The sequence below is a fragment of the Scleropages formosus genome, chromosome 13 (assembly GCF_900964775.1).
Source record: "Scleropages formosus chromosome 13, fSclFor1.1, whole genome shotgun sequence".
NCBI lineage: Eukaryota > Metazoa > Chordata > Actinopteri > Osteoglossiformes > Osteoglossidae > Scleropages > Scleropages formosus.
The window spans coordinates 17,699,236-17,713,491 of NC_041818.1; the positions used below are offsets into that span (position 1 = coordinate 17,699,236).

At 45.2% G+C, this 14,256-nt stretch overlaps 1 protein-coding gene across 3 annotated transcripts in view; it reads right to left on the reverse strand.

The window, feature by feature from the left end:
• The window catches only part of ebf1a (EBF transcription factor 1a), a 133,541-nt gene that overhangs the window by 116,356 nt on the left and 2,929 nt on the right, over positions 1-14,256 (reverse strand). For all 3 annotated transcript variants that reach the window (XM_029257241.1, XM_029257240.1, XM_029257242.1), the window contains exons 3-6: positions 13,963-14,026; positions 11,997-12,052; positions 5,391-5,464; positions 2,454-2,522 (exon numbers count right to left, since the gene is read on the reverse strand). In XM_029257241.1, the coding sequence (XP_029113074.1) occupies positions 2,454-2,522; positions 5,391-5,464; positions 11,997-12,052; positions 13,963-14,026 (263 nt within the window). The remainder of the gene's footprint in view (positions 1-2,453; positions 2,523-5,390; positions 5,465-11,996; positions 12,053-13,962; positions 14,027-14,256) is intronic.

The window sequence follows — 14,256 nt, forward strand, 5'->3', positions numbered from 1 at the left end:
TATAATATGTGATCATTAGTTAACTTTATTTTTCAACATTCCTTGGGTTTTGCAGGACTGGCCTATTCTTGTGCCTTACGAGAGAAATCTAATTAGAAAATCACTCTCATTACTCATCCAGAAGAATTAGCGGTAGCCTGGCTAATTACTGCTGTAAAATCTAATCATCTCTTTGAAACAAGAGCACCCTAATGAGCTCTTATTTATTGAACTAAATAACTTCAAGGGAAGATCGAGGTTGGAAATGTTTTTTTTTTTTTATGTATTCGGGGGAAATAATAATTCATAATTGAGTCTGTTTCAGCTAGCAAGTTCTTTGTTTGTTGGGAGCCCAAAAGAATCTGACTGCCAAGAAGACAGCAACACAAAATGAGCTCACCGGTAATACTCTTCGGTTGTTTTCCTGTTTTCACATGACCTATTTTTCCTCCTCTGGAAGAACATGTTACAAGAGAGGAAAAGGAAAATTTTTAATTTGCCATCAATTTATAATGCCTGTGCACCTGAGCCATGATTCGCCAACGCCAGCCTCTTAAGGGGGGGAGAACAAAGATGAACTCTGCACCTGTAATGACATCATTACAGTTGTGTTATTCTTCCACTGACATTTAACTTCTTCGGCATCCTAAAAACACAATTATCTTAACACTGCCCCAGAATAATTAGAGTGCGCAATTTCTCGGGAACCGCGAGAAGCGCGAACACTTTCCACGCGTGAACTCAGCGCTGGAGAGGCAAGCGTCAGCCAGCAATCAGCAGGCCGTGCTCATTGCGGTCTGTTTGTTCAGTGGAGTTGAAGGCGCGTGGCGGGGTGCAGCTGTCTCCGGGAGATTCGCGCTGTTCTGGCCCAGCGGAGCGGAAGAAGCTGCGGCACACGGACACGGGAGCCAGGTAGAGGCCTCTGCCCCGTGTCCCACGGCTGACGGAGGCCCTGCCAGCTCAGACAGCTGATCAGCGCTTGTGCTCAGCACAGGTCAGTGAGTCGTTAACACACACACACACCGACGTGTGTGGCTCAGAGACAAATGGTTACACACTCAAACGTTCAAATGAGTCCGAAGAACCTCTAGATTAAAAGCACGTCTGAACAACATGAATCCCCATGTGACTGTTTGGTAAATGTATAGTACACGTAGTATATGTGTTCCAGAAAAGTCCAAGGGAAAAAAGTTGCTGGTGACTGACTTGTTCCTTTATATTACACTTATTACTACTTCAAAGTTTTAAGGACAGAGAACAAGTAAACAGCTGGTATTTCTCCTTTGAAGAAAGAAGCATGAATGTGGCTTGATGCAGAACATGTGGCTTCTGCATTTCACTTTCATACAACTCAGCTCGCCTCATTTGTTTACAGAAAGTCACCAATCAGTGCGGACTGGACACAGAACAATACCTCGCGTGTAAACAAATGACTTTCCATTCCACATAAATCAAAAGACTATTTTTTTATTCTCTATTGATTGTGAACTCTTTGAACTGGAGGGCTTTGATTTGCAGCGAGCGCCTCCGCAGAGGTGAAAAACGAAGACCCCCTGCAAAGTTTCCACCAGGACCTCCGCAGTACTACTACACCTGCTGTAAAGGTTTCCAAGACTCAAGCACCTGGGCGTTTCAGCCCAAGGTCTGCCGCACTGCACTTGGGAAACAGAGTACTGGCATAAGCTGGGCTCCACTACTGTCTTGACATTATTGGGTCTGCCTACAGGTGCTCTGTACGCAGCATCTGGGAAGTGTTACGTAAGATCCCACAAGAAGAGCTACAAAGACTTAACAATCACAGCACGGCAATAATAACAGTAAAGAATATTTCACGACACACAATCGATGTTACGGCAACTTTTGGTATCAGCATGATGTCGGCATCAAAGTAATCAAGCCGATAATCTCCGAGATTGAAACACACCGTACAGCAAAGTTCCCGTGAAGTGAGAAGGCAGTGTTCAACATCCAGTGATGGCTGTGTGCGACACACTCCGAGAACCTCCGAGGTAACGGACGCTCTGTCCAAATGGGTTTTGCTAGCAATGAAAGAGATGTACTCCCTGCACTACATGGGAAGAAGATGCTGTTTAAGCCATGGATGTCTCTTCTGTCAGAACCAGAGACCGTTCTGGCGGAACCAGAGAATGCCAGCACTGTCAATGGTGTGGGCCTGGAGACACCAGACCGGCGATTTGCCATGATCACACCACCATGCATAGTACACAGAGGAAAATACAACCCCCCCCCCATCAACTGTTCACAGCTCCTATGTGAGTGACGACTCTTTCCCTTGCACCGAAAACCGTTCTGTTGCGGAAGAGATCTCTACATGAGTGCCATCCTCTCGCAACGCATTTCCATTGTTGTGCACACAGCGGACTGGCATCCGAGGCCTCTGAGGCCGGGAGCAGCCGCAGTCAGTAGCTTGCAAGGCCGCAGCAAGGACATTGGCAAGAGTGGCAGCCCCTTACCTGTCGATGATGACGGGGTCAGAGGGCGTCTCGTTACGGTTGCCGCAGCTTTTCTTGTCACAGCAGCGGCTGCCGAGGGAAGAAGGGGGAGGGAAAAAATGCAGAGCAGTTAACCTGGTGCTGTTTTACATATGTCACCGCTGACCCTGGCCGTGCCTGCCTGTGGGAGAAGGAAGGCAACCAATTACGAACCGGGCTGTACCCCCCTAACAGGCCAGACGTCACCTGGGAAAGAAAAGAAAATAGCCTGCCTCTTAGTCCCCTTGTTATGACTGTCACATATGGGTTGATTACGGCATCACAAAGGCAATCCATCTAGAACACGGCTTGGAGTTGCTGACAAGTGTAGAGGGGGTTGTTGTGGGGCTTGTGGGGTGGGTTGCACTGCAGAGAGAGGGTAGCACTGGAGATGAGAGAGTGGCATATTCTTCCACAGCAACACCTCAGGCAGGTAATAAGTTCACATGTTCACCTGACACCTCTTTGGAGTCAAAAGGACAGAATAGCACCGGTGAGCTGTGGACAGAGAAGGGTGGGTAAGGAGCAAAGGCAGAGGGTGAGGTGCGAATGGGGGGGCTTCCGAACAGCAGGGAGAACCCCCAGCTCGCATTTCATCTGCACAGATGGCGGAGGAGCAAGAATGAGCAGTCGGAGACACAGTCACATAAAACCGTCGGTATTGTTCTGCCCAGTGCAGAGTTCCACGGGTGCTTCTGAGCTTGTCATCCCTCCACGCCGATCTCCTCAGAACACTGTCAGACAGTGTACCCTGTGTTTCTGGGATCTGCTTTACTTTTCCATTTGTCTTTCCTTTGACTCCCTCCTTCTGTCTAGCTTTCTTTCTTCTTCTCACTCTAACTTTCTCTCTGCTCTCTGTATCAGTTCCATGAATAGGCATGTCTTCTCCCGTGTTCTGTAATTCTCTCAGAAGTGGGTCACAGGTCCCACTGGATCAGAACTGAGAAGAGCCAGGGGGTGTGTGGTGGGGGTGGCTGAGGGAGAGGAGGGGTGTGGACTGCTGTGATTTGCTACTTCTCAATAATCCAATCATCAGGTTGCACCCATGGGAGGCCAAATGCTCTCCCACCCCCCTGAAAGCTGTTCCCCTCTAAAAAAGTATGATAATTAGTACATGCATACAACAGCTTTGTTTGGGAATTTTTTTATGTTCCTGTTAATTCTGATTCTGTCCCGCAGGACACCCAAGGAAGGCGTATCTTTAATCTCAAAGGTTTCATTCCGGTAAAGCTTTTGAAGAACTTAAATCCAAATCACCTCATGCAGTTACAATAATGTGGCTATTCCTCCTTTCATACGGACATAATGGCACCCTGGACAGAAACTGTATTTCCACACCTCTTAATCCAGTCGGCAAACTCAATAATTTGGCTCACACAAACCTGAAATTAACTTCAAGTGAAATCTTTTTTTTTCTTTCTTTTTTTTTTTTTTTTTTGATTGGCGATTGAAACGTTTCCCTCTGTCTTCTCTGCCGCCTGTGTTTGACAATAAAAGACTAAGCATTTCTGTTCCATGGCTGCGAGCTGGCTTGGCACCATATGGCTAATGGTAGCACACAGCAATTAGCAGTACTGATTAATGGTGAACAGACTCTAATTTTATGCTTATAATTGAGACTGTGTTTGCGCTCCTCCATTGCAGAATCAGCACAGACAGACAGGACAGAAGGAGAGGGAACGGTGAGGAGAGAGAAACAAATCCCAGCAATGCACTCTTTTTCTCATACGTACTGTAAAATTCACTAAGGTGAAAGTATGAAAACGATGTACATATACGATGGCATATAGAGTCTTCTGTTAAAAGGCAAGTAGGTGAGTTCGAGCATCATGAATTGTCCCTCTTACACTGCATAAACGTCTGTTCCTGTGTCAGTTGGTGCAGGTGACTTTCTTTTTTTGCAAAGAGAAGGCAGAATTCTAAGCAGAGTTCTGGCTGGCCCTCAAACACCACTGCCCCCCCCCCCCCCCGCCGCCCCTTCTTACTGCTGAAACCTGATTAAGGCATTTGTTTGTCCTTCCCTTTAAACATCTGATGTAATCTTCTTTGTTAAAACCAAAGTCAGACGACTTGAGAACCTCTCTCACTACCCACTCCCTCTCCTCCTGTGTGTGTGCAATCTTGCCTGCATATATTTCATTGTCAAGAATCAAAGCAAAGTACATTTATTTCCCAAAGAATAACAAGAAAATTCATATTGAGTAATGAGTTTCTGCTTGTCCTAATTAACCATGCATGAGTGGGATATTTTTGGGAGAAAAACTGTTAAAATGCTCAGTGGTATTCTTAAAATAGATGAGGGCCTAACTTCACAACCCACTTTTAAATGAGAGAAATTCATCTTTTAATTTTAATTAAAGGTGCAACGTTTGATAGCAACTCATCATCTTCCTCCACTTTTCATGAACATGTCCCTCTCCCTTTAACCGAGGCGTACGGGGCTGACCTGATTTAAAGCCCTCGAGAAACCAGAGGAACCAGTGAGAAGCCTGTGAAAAGCCAGTAAGTAGCCTACGAATAGCCTCTGTGAAGCTTGTGAGAAGTCCACTAGATGTCTGTGAGAAACCCTTGAGAAGCTGTCAGGAAGCATGTGAAAAGCCTGTGAGAAGCCTCTGAGTGGCGTGCCAAAGTTCCTCTCGCTGCGGACGATGCCCACTGCAACGCGAGCCACGCGGCCCCGCAGCTGCCGTTACTGATGATGAACTGCAGCCCAACGCGGAACAGCTCGACCGATGTCCTGCATCTGCCTCAGTGTCAGCGCTCTTTCCCTTGTTTTAGGGTTTATCCTAATAAAGCAGCATTGCACGAGTACCTTCCCACTGTTTTATCCTGAAGAGAAACAGAAACACAGACTGGGCCCACAACACCTATGTAAGTTTGTTTGTTTGCATAGCATTTGACACAAGAACTGAGTCTTACCTGCACATGATTTCGTGCGTCAGTAACACTCGGCACATCTCAGGGTTTTTATCTTGGCCTTCATAAATAATAGCCTGCGCAAGGGAATGAAACAATTATTAGCAATAATCTGTATGATTACTTTTACGACGTTCTCCACAGAATAAAGAAGTTTATGTTAGGTGGATTGTAATTGTGTTCCTTGAAAACTGTGTGTTTTCATAGAGCAAGTCAAGAGAAAAGCTCCAGAGTTCCACAGCAGTGGGTATGCAAGAAGCTCTAGTGAGGGACTCCAAGAGGTGGCACTGCAAACAAACAAACAAACAAACAACAGCAACAATAATAACAAGAGCGAACTTTATTTTGTACAGTGCCTTTAAATGCAGACTCTCAAAGTGCTTTACAGCAGAAAGAAAAATGAAGCACAGGAATACAGCAACGCAAATTACAAAACAAAAAGATACAACAGACGTGCGAAGAAAAAATAGCGCAAAAAATTACGAGAGGAAAAAGGAGCACACGAGCATTTCAACAGCATCATCCTTCAGCTCAGAGGAGGTGTGGTAGAAATACAACTTTCTTACCATCTGTAAAGTCTGGGCAAGAAAGCAGCTCAGATCTCCAGGCAGCTCTGACTCATGTGCGGAACAGTCGGCATTGAAACAATTTCCAGACTCAAAACTCCAAAACGAAAGCTCAGAAAAACCACAAAATTGATATCCCCTCTCATGCAAACATATCCCAGACTGCACGTTTGAGTGACAAAAGACATCCATGAGCAACAAATGACTCTGCACCTCAAACCACCACAACACCACCCACTGCCCCCCACCTCAACCCTACCACCCAACCCGCCTCCACACCATTCCCTCTTCCCAAACACTCATTCAGCAGTTCAGATTCCCCTTGAGAGAAAATTACATAGACCAAACCTAAGGAGTTTAGTGTAGAATTTATTACATCTGGCAAAAGAGGGTTTGGTGAATAACCGCATGTGTCATGGGAATCAACGGGAGCATTTTAATACTTTTAGCTACGAACAAAGTGTTTGTAGAAGCCTGACAAAGTTTTGATGGCTGAACGCGGCAAACACAACAGAAATGTCATCCATCCATCCAACCATTTAAACGGTATCTGATGTATCAGGAGTGTGGAAGTCTTTGGCCACAAGGCCATCCCTCCTCCAGCACTTTACCTCCGTCAAACTTCATACTGAAAATATGTTAGTGCCTTTCTCTGAATGAACGTTAAAAAATATTTTTCTTTTAAATAAAAAGCACAATTCCTCTTTACATGCCAGGCAAAATGTTTAAAAAAAGATTTCTTTTTCAGTGTTTTCCAAGCAAATTTCCATACATATTGTGGAATTATGATTATTAATGCCTCCCTCTAAAATCTAAAAGAAATATGTCTGAGAGGTCTTTTTGTGGTCCCCTGTCCAGTAGGGGTCACTGCAGTGCAGTTACAAAACAAAATTTAGGTGTAACTGGCTGACTAATTTATGCTTTATTTTGTTAAAATGAAATAGGAATACATGAAGTGCAGTGCACCACAGCCTCAGTGTGAATAAGTTGCAAGTTTTTTGCCGTTCTTCCTTAGTTTCTCAGTTCAGTCATGCTCCAGTCCTAGTGGGGCAGGTCTGTATGTAAGAGTGCAACAGTGTTAGCGCGCATTCACACAGTATCTACTCTAGCGTGTAAAACCCAAACAAATGTCTACATGTCATGACGGGGCAGCAGGAGGACTGTGGGGAGGGGTGGCAGTGAGCAGTTGGGCTGCCAGCCTGGAACGTAGCGAACCATCTGGCTCGGCCTCCACTCCTTCCAAAACCTCGGCTTTGTTTTCACCCTTCAGTTCCACCCAACACAGGTTCTGCGGTGCTGTGAACCCGCGGCTTTCCTCAAACGTACGCAGCCTCGGTTTGTCCCCTCCCATGACGCCCTGGTGCAGGAAGACACCCAGAGCAGTGGCTGCTCAAGTATGAAATGATGTCATTAGCGTTAACGGTTTTCTATTAGCGAAAATCCTACAAATGTACGTGATTTCAAAGAAACGAATGCAAAGAATTACGAGCACAGATGAGCCGACTTATTTTAAATATACAACAAATGATAAAAGGAGTCCTTTTCAGTTTCCTTATTTTAACATTGTTGCGGTTGCAGTGCGATTGTTTTGTTTGTTGAGTTTCACTTTGAGAAAATGAAGGCCAAGGTCTTCTAAAACTGAATAGCATGCATCAACGTCGGAAGGCGTCCGCCATAACGCGGCATCCTGTCGGTGTCTCCGTGCCCTCTCACGAGCTGGAAGGAGGGAGTCACAAGTGAGTCTTGGGGAAAAAAGAAACGTCCTTTACACTTTGAGAGGCATGAAGTAGGCTCTGAAAGGGTGCATTTCTTACGGAGTCTAAAGGCACGCACTTGGAAGTTACGCACCGACTTGGCGTGAGAACCACAGCTCTGCAGACGAAATGAAAGTAGGTAGCAGAGGACAGAGAGCAGGCTGAGATGTGCGGCAGGGCGAGCTGTTCTAGTTCTCTGTAAAATGCTCCAGAGGGGCAACCTCAGACAGTCGCTGCAAGGCCTGTTTAAAAACCTCTAAATCTGAATCAGAGGAGCCCAAAGCCGCCCGTCCCACTTCCCTTCATTTTAACTCTCGTCTCCTCTTGTCTTCTCACCTCCGCGTTCCCGCGGCAGTCACGCGGCCTTCCGCGTACCAGCGCTCCCCAATGCGGCAGCAGGTACCGGATACGGAACCGGGAGCCTCTAACAGCAACGGGTAATGGAGGGAATGCATCCCATCCTTTTCAGGGAGAAAAAGGATGAGAGATGAAAAAGTGTTCCCAGCCCACCCGCCTGTTTAGCCTAGAAAGGAACTGCAAAACGACAGCAGCGGCTTCTTTCGGTGCCAGATGATGCCGGCTTTTGCAGGTCTTTTGGGATTCCGTGCGCCCAAATATTTTTATATACTTTGTATTAAGCCCTGACATTTGGGGGAACATAAAGTTGCATTCATGTCCTAGCCTACATCATGAAAGTCTATAAACAGGCTTGGATTGCAGGAAATGTCACATATGAGAGATTTATGCCACTTTGTGCCACTTTGTTTATGTTGCTCAAGTGCTTGTGGAGCCCGCGTGTAAATGCTATATAAATACACCCTGGATTCCAACAGGCTCGTAATTAATGGGGAAATGACTATTAATGCGTCCTTCCCAGGGAAGGGTGCTGTAACTCAGTCAGTACAGGCGGGATCGGGATCGGGATCGCAGCTCATTTCCGAGGAAGCGTTTGAAAAAAGCACGACGCCGCCGCCGCCGCCGCCGCTTTTTTTTTTTTTTCCTCTCTCTCTCTCTCTCTCTCTCTCTCTGTCTCTCTCTCTCTTTTTTTTTTGTCTCCGACTTGCTGAGCCGCGCAGCCGCCTCGCAATCCGTTCGCGGTTCTAGCGGCACAAAGAAGAGCAGCTTCAGCTTGAGCTTCGCTCCCAGCTCCGGTCCGGCGCAGCCTAACAAACCGCTCCAAAAGATGCCATGAAACATGTATATCAAGCTAAACACGCGGCGCGCATTAGCAAGCGCGCGCCACTGATACGCCTTTTAATACATATTTTATTTTGCAGAAGCAACTTTTCATTTTTCATTTGCAGCCCTCGTCGACAGTCTTGATCTGACAGCTTCATCTGAGGCATGTAAACAAGTTGCTATAAATACATGAAAACACACTTCCCTTTTTGTTAGCGTCATCCGCGAGCGTGTCACCGGGAGTACGGCGGCTTTCTTCTCGGCTGCGACGCCGCTTTTAACGGGTGTCGTGATTGCATTGTGATTTCCTTTGTTCCCCCAGCTCAGCTGTTCCGGCGCCAAACCCAGGGTGAGAGAGGCCTGCCTCGGCGCTGTCTTCATCAGATCTGTCAGCGGCGGAGGCACTGATCACAGATACGGCTGTCAGTTTGACACCCAGAGCCCCCTCGCTCCCTGCGCCGGCGACGCGCCTCTGCCTATGTGTGCGTCTCTGCGCCTGTGTGTGTGTGTGTGTGTAAGTGTGTCGCACTGTGCACAACTAGTGAGCCCCCAAACGTCTCTCAGAAAGCAAAAAAAAAAAGAGAAAAATTAAAAAACTTCACAGAATCTTAAAAACCTAAATTCTAAGGCCTGAATTAAACATGAAAATTCCTGTAAAATAATAATAAGAACAATGATATGAATACTGCCATTACTGTGGTTGTTGTTCTAGCCCTAACAGTTCCAGCTGCAGCTGCTATATCCTTGCACCACTCTCTGTCGTTTGTGGTGAGACATGGTTATTATCGCAGCTATTATTTACTTCCACTGAGGTTTGGACGCCACCGGCATGTGGGTCAGTGTCTGTGGTCCAACGCTTCGTCTCCTTGTAATGAGTGCTGCATGTTGAGCAGGCCCAATAAACCTGATGGCAAACACACTGCAGCTCTCTCCGCAACTACGCTGCGCTGGGCCAGCTGCAAGACGGGTCAACGTGTGACCCTCTGGAATCACGATAACAAGACGCTGCTTGCAACCCTTAAAGGAAGGATGCAGGTGCTATTGCACCTATTTAAGACAACTTTAAACACTAAAAAGGGCAGATGGAGGCTGTGGCCTTTCAGCCACAACAAGCCCCCATCAGCTAAATCCAAAGACTTGGAACAGCGGATTTTTAATGGGAGACGAGTGTGTCGTACCTGCAGCTCTGTCTCCTAGACTGTTTCACGACGACACTGTTACAGCATGGTTGATGCCTTGCCAAATTCTCCTTTTTCTAATTCACAGCCCATTAACATTTATCACAAGGGCCAGGTCTTGGCCTGTGAGAAACCTGGTATGGTTGCGCTCCTTCGGTGTTTATGACCATTTAAAAAAACTGCTTTTCAAGCTGAGATTTGACTTTCTCAGACTGCCATCAAAGTATCACAGAAACACACACACACACACACACACACACACACACACACACACACACACACAACACACGCTAAGGAATGGGTCATGATTTCCCCAGTCATAGACCCACTGCACAAAATTTAACACTCCCTAATAGTCACCTCTGAGTGAGTTTTCTGAGATGTGCGTCACTTTGGAGAAAAGCATCTGCTAAATTAATGTAGTCGTGAGGTCTTAAGCAACAGCTTTCAGTGTCACTCTATTGGACAGAAAAAGCTTGTCAGGATTGCTGGAAATAAACTTACTTTAACAAGTCATATTACCAAAGAATCATCACTGCACAGTTGCAAAACACCAAACCGTAATAACACATAAAGCAAGACCGAGTTCCTTCCAAAGCAAAGCAAAAAACAAAAGATTCAAATTAAGAATGGCTATTATGTATGTTAATAATTTTTCTTTGGTTTTTGTAAACAGGTTCCCCACCATAGATAAAACTCAGTCCTTGAGTTATTATTCACTAACTGAGGAACGGCATTAAAGCATCAGGATCATAAATTATCCCACCAGTGGAGGAAGAGCAATACAACTTAAATTATTAGGAACGAAGAGATTTCAGTAAATCTATTACAGTGGAATGCTGAATCACCTGATGCTGCAATTCAGTATCTCTAGGCTTCCTACCACTTTGTGTGATGTCAGAGCGAAAGATCACACTGTTGACACATGCTGGCGTGTTGACAACACATGATGCGCCAAGTGTTAAATGCATAGCATGCTCCAGCCCTCTACTACAGGACTGTAAATTCATGTAGCGGTATTTTTTCACCTGAAACACTGCTAAGTATACTGTGGAGTGTAACACTGTACAAAAACCTGACCTCTTGCAGAGACTATAATTATCTGTTAAATTTTCTAATCACACAGGAATGAGGACAATTATGGGATATAAATGATGCGACAATAAGCATTATCACATAAAAACACTCCAGACAGGTCTTCGAGTGTAAGATCCAGATTTTGACATCATCATGATGTCCCCTTGACTTCAAAATAACAAAGGGGGGACACAACTCTTGCGGTAGTTACAAACACATCCTCACTTTACACTTTCAACGGGATGGATGTCAACTAAATAAAAACAACACAGCGAGTGGTTTTATTCTGTTGCGCACGCACAAAAGGCACTTCGTACAAAATTTGACGAACACCTCCTTGCAAAATGCTGACAACGCAGGCGAAAAGTGACAACTGCAGGCTCCCCTATGTGGCGCGCATCACAGGCAACACTTCGGCAAAAGAACTTCAATGGCCCTGCCGCCCCTTTGTCAGGAGCATGCTGCGAGTCACCACAGGGTATCAGTGCTGCCACAGCAAGAGGACATGTCTGAATGTGACACCACCCACATGCCCCTGGGCTTCACTGCACACCTCCCTCCTGGTCCTGGCACACACATAAGGACTCCCACTTGCACACTTACAAAACAGCCAGGTAAACGAATCTGAGCCTCAAGCACTCGCTCACGTTCAAAATGCAAGCAGGCGCAACCACTAGGACTCGCAGACACATGGAAACACATGGCTATCACTTGGGCTTCCAGCATGGCACTCTTCCAGATCTGGCTTTAACTCCACTACTTGCAGTTTTGAGCTCCTTCTGAAAGGGGGTGGAAGGGGTGGGGTGGAGTGAGGTGGGGTGGAGGTTTTGAGCCGCAAGCAAAGAGAAACCTTACCTGTTTGGTCATGGAGTCGATGAGACGCACATAAAAGTCTTGTTCTGTTCTGATACCTATAGGGGAGGGAAGATTACAGTGAGGGCGTGAGCAGCTCGAATGACCGAATTACAGCATGGCTCTGAGATTTGGGGGTTCCATGTTTTTTTTTTTTTTTTTTTTTTTAAATCACACCTAGAGTGATGCTTTAGAGCACAGAGAACCCTCTGAACCCCAGCTCAGAGGCTCTCTCACTCAGCAGTGCTCTGCTGGTATGCACAGCAAGACTCCGAAAGGAGCATGTTGACATTACAAAGTGCGCCTCACTTAAGATGCTAATGATAGCTTCACTTGGCTGAATGATCTTTTTCATTGTGCAGTAACTAACACACAATCCTCTTTGAGTAAATATATAAGTGTGTGTGTCTGTGTGTGTGTGTGTGTGTGTGTGTGTGTGTGTGTAGGTTTGGTTTCAAGTCAAAGCTTCAATTCTTTTTTTAAAGTTTTGTTTATGTCTCTGCTTTTCAGACATCATGGCACAGAATGTTTGTCATTCTTCTCAACAATTATCAATTAAACTGGTTATGGAGTATATAAACATACTGTATAAATAGATTAAGAAATAACATGTCATGACCGCTAACTCAATTAGCTTTAAACCTTCTCTGTACTGCTGTCTGGCTGGTTACTTAAGGGAAAATTAATATTATTAAAGACATAGCAGTCATCCGGCGTTTCACTGATATTTTTCTTATTTGTAGAATCCAGTAACCCCGCAATGTTATATGCACAGCCCAAAAATGATGCACGATGCGAATTTAATTGGCCGGTTTCTCACAAATCACAGACAGCGCAAAACACAACAACAGTACAATCAGACTTGCGTCGTTAATTTGAAAATTTTTAAAACGTTCTCAGATATTGCAGCGATTTATTAAAATGTAAAATACTTTAATCTGCATTTTTCGGAGTGCATTTTTCCTCCTGAAAGTAGGCGCATTCTTCTCATGAGGCCATGCAGTAAATTATTTATTTGCAATAAATCGGCGCGAAAATCCGAGAGTTTGGCGGCAAACGCGAACGCACGTCAATTAGACACAGGTGTGTAACTGAGGGGACGTGAGGAAATGCGGTCGAAAGAGAAAAAGACAGACATGACATGACCTCGTACAAAGAGTGACAGACAGCGGCGTCGCCGAGCAGCAGTTATGACGGAGCTTTAGGTGAAGAAGTAAATATGACGGAGCTTTAGGTGAAGAAGGATGAAGAACATGACTGTTCTGAACACATTCGACCACACCGAATCCCAAGAACTTTGAGAATGACAGCGGGGAAATATCCGTTTTTCGTCCTCCTTACACAAATACCCCTGTTATTGTTGTAATAATAATAATAATAATAATAATAATAATAATAATAATCCCAGGCCCCAAATACAAAGCTTGAAATGTGTATATTGAAATCCATATACATTTCATACAATTATTTGACAGAGTTACGTAAATTATATTACATTTCAAACACTCGAACTTTTAGTTTTCTTACACAAAACTAGCCTTTAAACCAACGCAGTAATATTTAGCACAGCTGTCAAACGGTACAAAACAACACATAATAATAGCAATAAGAAATGCAACTGAAGGTTGCGTAAGGTAGCATCAGCCTTAATAATAGTACCTGCAATATTAATAAATAATAATCACAAAAAAGGGAAACAGTGACACAGCTCAGAAAAAAAAAAAAAATCAATCTTTACAAAATGTCTCGCTTAATGGGTAGACTGAGAAATTAAATCGCACCTGTTTTCTGATTAAATGAATCTGTTGCTGTAATTTTTTTTTATTATTATTGTGTGCAAATACACCACCTTCGCTGTACGGGGGACAGGAGGAGGTGCGCATCTCAAATCATGTACTTGCAGCAGGACGCGCTCCTGTCACCGCGGGGAGAGGCGAGCCGAGCGCTACTGAACGCAGGACTCACTCACCGTTGCTGTACAGGAGTTGCAGTCTGTAATGTATGCCATTGTTGGTCTTCTCGCCGTTCGACTCCTGAGCAAAGAAAGAGCCGTTATAACGGACAGTTTTTAAACGGCTCACACAGCCCGTCCGCGTGCGTCTGCGCGAGCTGTCCGCACACACAGGGCCACGCCACGCGCCCTCGCTCTTTTGTGGCGCACATACGCTCTCCAAGTGGCACCGAAATAAAAGTAAACTAAGACAGAAGACGTACTATTTTAACAAGTCGATCGAGCCACAGTGACTGTCTATAACATTTTGAA